At 44.6% G+C, this 12,307-nt stretch overlaps 1 protein-coding gene across 1 annotated transcript in view; it reads left to right on the top strand.

Moving 5' to 3' along the window:
• The window catches only part of LOC112259670 (vasoactive intestinal polypeptide receptor), a 124,844-nt gene extending 122,857 nt beyond the window's left edge, over positions 1 to 1,987 (top strand). Inside the window, exon 13 of the mRNA XM_042329147.1 lies at positions 162 to 1,987. Within this exon, the coding sequence (XP_042185081.1) occupies positions 162 to 359 (198 nt within the window). The 3' untranslated portion in view covers positions 360 to 1,987. The remainder of the gene's footprint in view (positions 1 to 161) is intronic.
• The last annotated feature ends 10,320 nt before the right edge of the window (positions 1,988 to 12,307 follow it).

Below are 12,307 nucleotides of genomic sequence, written 5' to 3' on the forward strand. Positions count from 1 at the left end.
ACATCTTGTAGATGATGACTATCTCTTTCTGTGTCTATCTTTTCTGACTTATCCCTCTTGCGGTGTCCTATCCCCTCTCAATCTCTCCCCTTCTGTTTATGTTCCTCTCTTCCTCCCTCTCATGTGCTCTCTCCCTCCTCTCCTCCCTCTATCCCCACCAGGTGCAGGGGGAGGTGAAGCGTAAGTGGCGGCGATGGCACATGCAAAGGTTTCTGGGTAAAGGAGACACCAAATACCAGCAGCCCCAGTATCTGGGTAGCAACGGTAACAACTTCAGCACCCAGATCACCATGCTGACCAGGTGTAGCCCCACCACACGTCGAGCTTCCGACTGCCAGGAACACTTCTCTGCTATCTGAGCCCAGCTCTGGGTGGTAACAGAGGGCAGAGAAGAGGAGGCAACAGAGATGAGCTGCACTGAAGTGCTGTTTAGTATTCAGTCAGCACAGTAGAGACCACCAGCCAACCACACACAACAACAGCAATGATAGGCTTAAATCAGGAAAGCCGCAGACCAATTTAACACAATTTATTTAGCTTGTTTTTTGTTTAATTTCGGAAATCAGTTCCCAAGTATTCATACAAAAAAAATAAGAGAGACATCGTGTCTCAATATAATCAAGGTATGAAATTATTGTTATTTTCAAAATGTCTTTTTGGGCTTAGTTGTGGTTGCAGTGTACACATTTTTTACATGGGGCAGCAGGTAGCCTAGCGGTTAGAGAGAAGCGAGCCAGCAACCAGAAGTTTGCCAATTCGAATCCCGGGTCTGACGTGAAAAATCTGGCAAAAAGTGAGCTGGCAACTGGAGGGTTGCTGGTATCAACACACTTAACCCCCCCCCCCCCACAACAACAGCTCCCCAGGCACTCAGTGTGGCAGCCTCGACACCTCCAAAACCTGTACACTGTATGTATATACGTACGTATGTATGTGTGTCTTTCGGAGGGGTTGGGTTAAAAGCGGAAGTTACATTTCGGTTAGACGTTGTCTGACCAATTGACGAATAAAGTGATCTAAAGCTTCATAACTATGTTCCGGTCCTCCAACCGGCCGCAATGACAAAAATCAGCCCGTGGCTAAATCTAGTCACCTAATCCCTGGTCTACACTATGTGTTAAATCCAAAAAACCTTCCAGTTCAAATCACCATTGGATATATCTCTGTGTGTATTGAGTGTTGTGTTAGTCCGTGTGGCAGGGTTGAAGTCAATTCCATTTTAATTCTAGTCAATTCAGAAAGTAAAACCAAATTCCAAATTTTAATCATGGAAAACCATTCAAGAGAATTGGAATTTCAGTGTACTTCCTGAATTAGAAATGGAATTGACCCCAACTCTGCTGTGTGACTTGAGATAATCGTAACTTTACATTGGTCTCATAACCTAGCTACAGAAGCCTGATCCCAGATCTGTAACATACTGTATGTGCTTTAGCCAACTTCTTTGTCATACATGTTTGACATGACAACAAATGAACATGAACAGAGAAGTTGGCTAACAGAAGAGCAACCGGTTATGAGCTATGACTAGGTATTAGGCTAGGAGCTGGGTAACAGGCTAGGAGCTAAGACTAGGTAACAGGTTAGGAGCTAAGACTAGGTAACAGACTAGGAGCTAGAACTAGGTAACAGACTAGGAGCTAGGAGTAGGTAACAGACTAGGAGCTAGGACTAGGTAACAGGCTAGGAGCTAGATAAAAGGCTAGGTGATAGGACTAGGTAACAGGCTAGGAGCTAGGACTCAGTAACATGTAGGAGCTAAGTAACAGGCTAGGAGCTAGGCAACAGGCTAGGAGCTAGGACTGGGTAACAGGCCAGGAGCTAAGAATAGGTAACAGGCTAGGACTAGGTAACAGGCTAGGAGCTAGGACTAGGTAACAGGTACGGAGATAGGTAACAGGCTAGGAGCTAGGACTGGGTAACATGCTAGGAACTAAGACTAGGTAACAGACTAGAAGCTAAGACTAGTTAACAGGCTAGGAGCAAGGTAACAGGATAGGAGATAGCTAACAGACTAGGAGCTAGCACTAGGAAACAGGCTAGGAGCTAGGACTAGGTAACAGCCTAGGAGCTAGGTAACAGTCTACGACCTAGAATTAGGTAACATGGTAGGACTAGGTAAAAGGCTAGGACTAGGTAACAGACTAGGAGCTGGGTAACAGGCTATGAGCCAGGGCTATAGATAACAGGCTAAGAGCTAGGTAAAAGGCTAGGAGCTAGGACTTGGTAACAGGCTGAACTAGGTAACAGGCTAGGTAGGATCTAGGGCTAGATAACAGGCTAAGAGCTAGGATGAGGTAACAGGCTAGGAGCTAGGACTAAGTAAGTGGCTAAGACTAGGTAAAAGGCTAGGTAGGTTACGGGCTAGGAGCTAGGTAACAGGCTAGGAGCTAGGACTAGGTAACAGGCTAGGCTTTGGCAAGAGTCTAGGAGCTAGGAGTAAGTAAAAGGCTAGGACTAGGTAGCAGGTTAGGACTAGTTAACAGGCTAAGAGCTAGCACTAGGTAACAGTCTAGGACTTGGTAACAGGCATAGGCTAAGTCTAGGTAACAGGCTAGGACTAGGTAACAGGCTGGGAGCTAGGACTAGGTAACAGGTTAGGAGCAAGAGTGATTGACTGGCTGTGCTGTGCTGGCCAGTTCACGTTACTCAACTTTAGAGTTTACACGTTGTCGACGTGGCAGCATCTACATTGGAAGGATCTCAAAGTGAAACGTTATCCACGTGGTCTAGTCTATATTGGAAGCATCTGGTCTCGTCCCTTATCTATCTAGTATCCAGCTGTCCATGATCAACCATTGACGAAGACACTTTTATGTACCAGAATTATGTTGGGTTGAAACATAGCTGGATTACATTCAAAGAAAAGAAGATTGAAGTAGCAAGATGTTTTCATTGTAAGGCAGAGTTTCTTAGTGCATAGTTTGGTGTGCAGACAGTCAGGTATTTTTCAGTTTTGCTCTTACATTCCCCTCAACCCCCCTCCCTTTAAAAAATAGTTTTGAGTTTCACTACAGATGCACCTGTATGTGTTTTTCATTAAAAACGTAAACTTATCCACTAAAGATCATAAGTGGGAAGGCCAGGCGGTTAGCCATGGTGTTTAGCCATATGGTGAAGTTTCCTCCTATAGCTCCTAACCTGTTGCCACCTCTACGAGGTAAGATATCTGATTTCAATGGTACTGAATTGTTTCCCACTTGGTTTCTAAAACCTTTCAGAAATCTGTGTTGTTTACCTTGTTGTATTTCATTGTACGTGTGAATACGTGAATGTACCTCTCACCTAAACATGTCATACAATTGTTCCAGCTATGGGCGAAGCTGCATATACAGTCGGAATGAAGTACATGTTTTATCATGTGTTTTATTGTGGTTATTTACAGTTCTCAGGTGTTGACTGGATTTCAATGCATATCATGTATTATGTCATTCATTTTAAATTTGTATTTGTGTTACGTTGTTCAGTTGTATTATTTTAAACACACTGTATCGATATTCTCAGTCATTTGATAGGATATCTACAAGAATAACTATGTTTGGCATTCTATGGAATGCTATGGAACATTCCGAACAACACAAAAAAGTGTGGTGTAAGCAAGTGTTTTATAAATATTGTGCAGTTCTGCTTTTGGATTCAGTTTAAATGATGTTCTAGTAAAGACAGAAGCAAATGAAACCCTTTGTGTTTTCTTCTGTCGGAAACAATTTCTGTCCTCTAGTCCTCACGTTTACAACCAGGGAACACGATGACAAATAGATGACTTATCTTAATATATAAATTATATTTGTGATAGACATAGTGGCTCCTCAACCTGTGTCAGGAGACCTATTGTTGTCCATAGTATTTACACATCCTTGTATATATATATTGTTTACCTTCTACAATAGTGTACATTTGAACTGTCAAGGCTGAAAAAAGTTAACCTGGTTATTAACTGAACAAAACTAGACGTGAATTCACACGGTAACTTTCTAGAACAATAGCGAAACAGAGCATTGATTTAGTGTGGATTCCAGGCAGGAAGAAAAGGAGGGGATTTTAGGGGGGGGGGATTTTCACAATGAAAATGGTTTATAATAATAATAATACAAATAATAATACAAATAATAACAACAATAATAATAACGACAATAATAACAATAATAATAATAGGCCTTTAATCTGTTGCATTCAGTGATAAAATGTACTAAATTTGATCGTCACGATATTCTAATGGTGGTCCTCAAGAGCTTTAGATAGTAATTTGGTGTTTCCCAGAACGGAAAAGGGTCGGGAACCGCTGCCTTAGCACTAAAGAGTATTTCACTTCCTGCCTGTCCATCTCTCAAACAGGAAAGTGTTCTTGGACAAGCCTATGATGATAGAGCAGCGATACTAAAGCCACAACTAGGATCAATCTTCTCTCATCATCACCTCCCTGAGTTAATCACAGACAGAACCAATGACACGCTTTTGACCTTGAGATAGTAAGTGATCAAGTAATATGAGTCCCAAATTGCACCCTATTCCCTATATAGTGCACTACTTTTGCCCAGAAATAGGGTGCCATGTGTAACTTAGGCTATAACTGCTCCGGTCTGCCTCTGGAAGAAAATAAAAAACATGGCCTCAAACACCCAGGTAACGTCCCCTAACTGTTTATGATAGGAACATTCCCTCAAAACAACCATTACAACAGCACCATGACCTACAAAACTGTTGAGAAGAAAGTCATTTGTTTTCATTAGCAGTAACATGAGATCCAGTGTACAAACCTATCATTCAACATCTAAATTGACTTCCAAGATCAAGAGGCGTCCATTATTACTGGGGATTATAGAACATTGGGCCACTCCAAATACATCCTATATTTACCGAATGGGTAACGTCATTATACATCTATAAGCGTTTAATGAACGTGATAACAGGTCCCAACCACATTATTAAAAGGTTAATGAACTATATCCATAGCATATCTATAGCGCATTCATGGAATGCTACACAAGAGCTCATATTTAGGTAATTTAATAAATGCATCATTGCAAAGACAGCGGAGTGTCAACATTATGGCGGATCTCAAAAGTGTGTTTCTGCCATACGAGTGTTAATGAATATATATGTGAAGTATGTGGACACTTGCTCGTTGAACATTAATATGGAGCTGGTCACGCCTTTGCCGCCTTTGCTGAATCACACATACACACAATTAATCATAACTTGATTACAAATTACGTCATAAAGGAAAACGTCCCTAGCGGGCGGAACAGATATGACAGCTTGTCAGGAAAAGGGTCTGGGTTGAGTGAAAGAGCGGGAGACTGAGAACAAAAGGGAAAAAGCTGTGCTATCGTAAATACAGTATCTTATGCATTCTAAATTACCGCCCATTTGGAAAAGGAAAATGCAATAAATATTAATTCTGAGCTGGGCTTCAGTAGGTTGGTGGTAGATGGAAGCCCGTGTTGCCAAACTGAGTCCTTTGTCCTTTGAAGAATGTCTCTGGTGGTCAATTGGATACATTGTAGTAACGTTGTTGTGTGATAGACGGGATACTCTGTCTGTTCCTTCCTAGCCTGCGTTTGCAGCTGCGGTTGCTAACTCAACAGCTAAGAGGTATCACTTCTGTAGTGAATAAGAGTTCAAAGTTCATACCATTCACAACCAAAGCTCACGCTGATGTTGGCTTCGTTCTGTAGTTATTATCTGAACCATTCTGAAATAGGACCGTCGTCCTACATTCCTTGGAACAGGAAGTTATGTTGTCGTCAAGACTTTATATAGGAAGGAATAAAAGGGGTGTGTTTCATAGTTTACAACCTCTGTCTCTTCACGGGGGCGGTTCACTGAGTGAGCAGCCCTAACTTATGAAAACCCACATCTCACATTTTAGAAGCTAAAATCACATTTGATCTCGTCACAAATAATTTAATATTCAAACATTTAAATCGAGAAGCTCCCACGCTGAGGTCTGTCCAACGCTGGTCCGACCAATCTGATTCCACACTCCAAGACTGCTTCCATCACGTGGACTGGGATATGTTTCGTATTGCGTCAGACAACAACATTGACGAATACGCTGATTCGGTGTGCGAGTTCATTAGAACGTGCGTTGAAGATGTCGTTCCCATAGCAACGATTAAAACATTCCCAAACCAGAAACCGTGGATTGATGGCAGCATTCGCGTGAAACTGAAAGCGCGAACCACTGCTTTTAATCAGGGCAAGGTGACCGGAAACATGACCGAATACAAACAGTGTAGCTATTCCCTCCGCAAGGCAATCAAACAAGCTAAGCGTCAGTATAGAGACAAAGTAGAATCTCAATTCAACGGCTCAGACACAAGAGGTATGTGGCAGGGTCTACAGTCAATCACGGATTACAAAAAGAAAACCAGCCCAGTCACAGACCAGGATGTCTTGCTCCCAGGCAGACTAAATAACTTTTTTGCCCGCTTTGAGGACAATACAGTGCCACTGACACGGCCTGCAACCAAAAATGCGGCCTCTCCTTCACTGCAGCCGAGGTGAGTAAAACATTTAAACGTGTTAACCCTCGCAAGGCTGCAGGCCCAGACGGCATCCCCAGCCGCGCCCTCAGAGCATGTGCAGACCAATTGGCTGGTGTGTTTACGGACATATTCAATCAAACCCTATCCCAGTCTGCTGTTCCCACATGCTTCAAGAGGGCCACCATTGTTCCTGTTCCCAAGAAAGCTAAGGTAACTGAGCTAAACGACTACCGCCCGTAGCACTCACTTCTGTCATTATGAAGTGCTTTGAGAGACTAGTCAAGGACCATATCACCTCCACCCTACCTGACACCCTAGACCCACTCCAATTTGCTTACCGCCCAAATAGGTCCACAGACGATGCAATCTCAACCACACTGCACACTGCCCTAACCCATCTGGACAAGAGGAATACCTATGTGAGAATGCTGTTCATCGACTACAGCTCGGCATTTAACACCATAGTACCCTCCAAGCTCGTCATCAAGCTCGAGACCCTGGGTCTCGACCCCGCCCTGTGCAACTGGGTACTGGACTTCCTGACGGGCCGCACCCAGGTGGTGAGGGTAGGCAACAACATCTTCACCCCGCTGATCCTCAACACTGGGGCCCCACAAGGGTGCGTTCTGAGCCCCCTCCTTTACTCCCTGTTCACCCACGACTGCGTGGCCACGCACGCCTCCAACTCAATCATCAAGTTTGCGGACGACACAACAGTGGTAGGCTTGATTACCAACAACGATGAGACGGCCTACAGGGAGGAGATGAGGGCCCTCAGAGTGTGGTGTCAGGAAAATAACCTCACACTCAACGTCAACAAAACTAAGGAGATGATTGTGGACTTCAGGAAACAGCAGAGGGAACACCCCCCTATCCACATCGATGGAACAGTAGTGGAGAGGGTAGCAAGTTTTAAGTTCCTCGGCATACACATCACAGACAAACTGAATTGGTCCACCCACACAGACAGCATCGTGAAGAAGGCGCAGCAGCGCCTCTTCAACCTCAGGAGGCTGAAGAAATTTGGCTTGTCACCAAAAGCACTCACAAACTTCTACAGATGCACAATCGAGAGCATCCTGGCGGGCTGTATCACCGCCTGGTACGGCAACTGCTCCGCCCACAACCGTAAGGCTCTCCAGGGGGTAGTGAGGTCTGTATGTAATACATGTATCACTAGCCACTTTAACTATGCCACTTTTGTTTACATACTCATCTCATATGTATATACTGTACTCGATACCATCTACTGTATCTTGCCTATGCCGCTCTGTACCATCACTCATTCATATATCTTTATGTAGATATTCTTTATCCCCTTACACTGTGTATAAGACAGTAGTTTTGGAATTGTTAGTTAGATTACTTGTTGGTTATTACTGCATTGTCGGAACTAGAAGCACAAGCATTTCGCTACACTCGCATTAACATCTGCTAACCATGTGTATGTGACAAATACATTTGATTTGTTTTGAAATTGAACAATTCCATGTGAATCCCATAACTCTGATGTGTAGACTTTCCACTGTAGAGTTTATGTCATCTTATCATTGATGAGAATGTCTCAGATGACAACCGAACTGACATCATATTCATTAAGTACCACTGCATATGTTCAATTGGTCGGCTTACCAGAATATAGTTCATTTCCCCCCACCTTCTGATGTTCCCAGAATCTCTATGTTAACCAAGGTTTTAAAAAAATATAACCTCAGTAGGGTAGAGAGAGGAAAAAGGGGGAAAGAGGTATTTATGACTGTCATAAACCTATCCCCCAGGCTAACGTCATGACAAATGCCATCACTAACATTGAATGGCTGCTGCCAACATACTAACTCAAATCTCGAGCCACTTATATAATGTTTACATACCCTACATTACTCATCTCATATGTACAGGGGTATATACTGTACTCTATACCATCTACTGCAACTTGCCTATGCCGTTCGGCCATCGCTCATCCATATATTTTTATGTACATATTCTTATTAATTCCTTTACACTTGTGTGTATAAGGTAGTTGTTGTGAAATCGTTAGATTACATGTTAGATATTACCGCATGGTCGGAACTAGAAATACAAGCATTTCGCTACACTCGCATTAACATCTGCTAACTATGTGTATGTGCCCAATAAAATTGTATTTAATTGGATTTGGTGTTGAGGTCAGGGCTCTGTACAGGCCAGTCATGTTATTCCACACCGATCTCGACAAACCATTTCTGTATAGAACTCGCTTTGTGAATGGGGGTGTTGTCATGCTGAAACAGGAAAGGGCCTTCCCCAAACTGTTGCCACAAAGTTGGAAGCACAGAATCGTCTCGAATGTCATTGTATTCTGTAGCCGTTAAGATTGCTCGATTTTATACATCTGTCAGCAACGGTTGTGGCTGAAATAACCAAATCCACTAAAAGTTGCGTCCATATACTTTTATATATGTAGTGTAGCTACATACTTAAGTTGAATGGGTGTCCACATCCTGCTGTATACGTTGTGTATAGCCTGTACCACCCCATCGACAAGCTAACCACCTCACTCACCGGTTTCATTAGGAAATGCATCAGTGACGTTGTCCTCGCAGTGTAGGTTTGCTGCTTTCCCCAATCAAAAGCCCTGGATTAACACAGAGGGTGGAGCTGAACTACAGGGCAACTGCACACAGAGCTACCGCGAACAACCCTGAGGCTACGACTAAAGACAGGAACAAGTACAAGAAGTCCCGCGATTTCCTCCGTAGAGTCATCAGACGAGCAAAAGGACAATACAGGAATAAGGTGGAATCCTAAAACACAAGCTCCGCTGCCCGTCGCCAGGGGCTACAGTCCATAACGGATGACAAAAAAAGACCCAGCTGTGATCTGCCCAACGATGCCTCTACCAGATGAACTCATTTCATGCACCCGCAAGGCCACGGGGCCCGACGATATTCCAGGGCGTGTTCTCAGAGCAAGCACAAAACAACTGGCAGGCATATTTCAATATAAAAAAAATATTTAAAAATGACCACTATCACTCCTGTTCCCAAGAACTCTAATGGTGTAACGTCTACATCCAACTCACACTCTCAAACACGTAGATCCCCTGAACGCAGCTCACTTTCCAGATCCCAATCACCTGAATTCTGATCACCTGTTCACACACCTGTATGTCATTATCACACACTATTTAGTTCAGGTCTTTGCACCACATTGTGAGGTATTGTTTGTTTTGTGACACACTTCTATTTGGAGCTCTGTTTTTCCCATAATTTACTACTCCCGTGTATGATAGTTTTTGCCTGCCTCACTAATGACAACTTTTGCCTATTCCCTGCCTGTACTTTAGCCTATCGGATTACTGTTATCTACCTATTGCCTGATCTCCCAGACTACGTTACAAGCCTTTCCCTGCCTGTACTTTTGCCTTTTTGGACCCCCTGCGTATGACCTTCTGCCTGCCCCTGGACCCAGAAACCTGCCTCCTCCTGTGGTCCTTTACAATAAACACCTGCACCAACTCTCTGTCTCCCATCGTGTTCATTACAGAATACCTCACCTAAAATGACAGATGAATTCAGCGGAGCTGCAACTACGTCTAGCCCGACAAGAGGAACGGATCGAAGAACTCTGTGGTCTACTTCGCCAGTCCATTCCTGCTTCCATTTATAATAAATACGACGGTTCCCCAGGGAAATGTCAAGGATTTCTCATGCAGTGTAACCTGTCCATAGACCATCAGCCTGCTGACTACACCTCTTACAAAGACAGGGTGGACTTCGTCACCTCCCTACTCAATGGCAAAGCTCTGGATTGGGTCACAGCCCTGTGAGCCGCTCAAAGATCTGATCTGTCCTCTGAATCGCGTTTCCACCTCTTCAAGGAGGTGTTCGACCATTCAGCTTCAGGTCGTCACACCGGGGACCTGTTATGTGAGCTGCGAAAGGGCTGTCGCTCCACCACTGAGTATGCCCATACCATGGCTGCCGGCAGTGGATAGAGTCAACCAGCTCTCCTTACAGTCTACCGGAGGGAGTTTAATCGTGAGTTACAGACTTAACTGGCCTGCAGAGGAGATTTAATGGACCTAAACCAATACAGTCGCCCATGGCCTGCGGGTCTTCCACGCCCACCACAGTCCAATAGCCCCGAACCCATGCAACTCGGCCACGCCCCTCTCATGCCTGCCGAGAGACGCCGGAGGTTACGTGAAAACCTGTGCCTCTATTGTGGAGAGAGTAACCACCTAGTCAATAGCTGTCCGATTCGCCTCACATGAAGGAGTGACCCCAACCCCTCCACTTCCGCCCGGGTAAGGACCTCTACATTTTTGAATATTACCAAAAGGCAGCTAGCTCTTCTTTCTGCTAATGGGGTGACTCAGGTTGTGGAGGGACTAGTGGACTCGGGGGGCCGCAGGTAATTTCATTTACGAACAATTGCCACAACAGTTAAGAGTCAATTAAGAGTAAAACTAATCCCTGTTAATCCTCACCTTTAGGATTAATGCGCTGGACGGACAACCTCTCAGATCTGGTCTTTTGACTCGCATGACCGAAAGTATCACCTTTCAGATTGGCCTCCTTCACTCTGAGGTCATTCAGTTAATGGTGTCGTCTTCGCCTAAAGAACCCCTAATCCTCGGTCACCCCTGGCTAATCCTTCACGACCCTGCCATCTCCTGGCGGTAAGGGGAACTGCGGTCATGGTCTCGCGCCTGTTTTAAGAACTGCTTCAGTCTACCCTGTCGAGCCACCTCTATAGAAGGATCTGAGTCTGCCAGTCCAACCCACATCCCGCCTGTTTTAAGAACTGCTTCAGTCTACCCTGTCGAGCCACCACTGTAGAAGGATCTGAGTCGGCCATTCCAACCCACATCCCGCCTGAATAAGCCCAGTTCCTGAGTGTCTTCAGCAAGAAAAAGGCGTCCATTCTGCCCCCTCATCGCCTGGAGGACTGCATGATCGTCCTCCTTCCCATAATTTACTACTCCCGTGTATGATAGTTTTTGCCTGCCTTACTAATGAGGCAGTCGGATCTACCCCTTGTCCATCCAAGAGAATGGACACCTACATATATAAAAGAGGCACTCGACATGGGATTCATCCGTCCATCCACGTCTCCGGCTGCATCCAGTTTCTTTTTTGTGAAAAAAAAGGATGGTAAGTCTCCGTCCCTGCATAGATTACCAACCCCTCATCAAGAATCACTTCCCTCTTCCTCTGATTCCGGCCGCACTAGAACACGTTGGACAGGCTACCATCTACTCCAAACTGGACCTACGTAGTGCTTACAACCGGTTCCGTATCCGAAGTGGGGATGCGTGGAAGACGGCGTTCATCACCGTTAGGGGTCACAACGAATACCTGGTTCTTCCAGTCCTTAATGAATGAAGTTTTCCAGGACATGATCAACCAGTTCCTCGTTGTGTACATTGACGATATATTGATCTACTCTCCCTCCATTGGAGAACACGTACAGCTTATGCAACAGGTCCTCCAATGGCTACAGGACTACCATCTTCATGTCAAGGCTGAGAGGAGTGCCTTTTACGTTACTACAGTAACCTTCCTAGGGTTCGTGTTGACACCAGGAGGGGTCAACATGGATGAAGGCAAAGTCACAGTCGTGCTTAACTGGCCCAAACCTACTACCGTTAAGGATCTACAACATTTCCTAGGATTCTAACTAACGTTTCCTAGGATTCAAACCAGGGTGTCTGTAGTGATGCCTCAAGAACATAAGTATTCAGGCCCTTTACTCAGTACTTTGTTGATAACCTTTGGCAGCAATTACAACCTCAAGTCTTCTTGGTTATGAGGCTACAAGATCGGCACACC

Source organism: Oncorhynchus tshawytscha, linkage group LG10 (genome assembly GCF_018296145.1).
Source record: "Oncorhynchus tshawytscha isolate Ot180627B linkage group LG10, Otsh_v2.0, whole genome shotgun sequence".
In the NCBI taxonomy this organism is placed as follows: domain Eukaryota; kingdom Metazoa; phylum Chordata; class Actinopteri; order Salmoniformes; family Salmonidae; genus Oncorhynchus; species Oncorhynchus tshawytscha.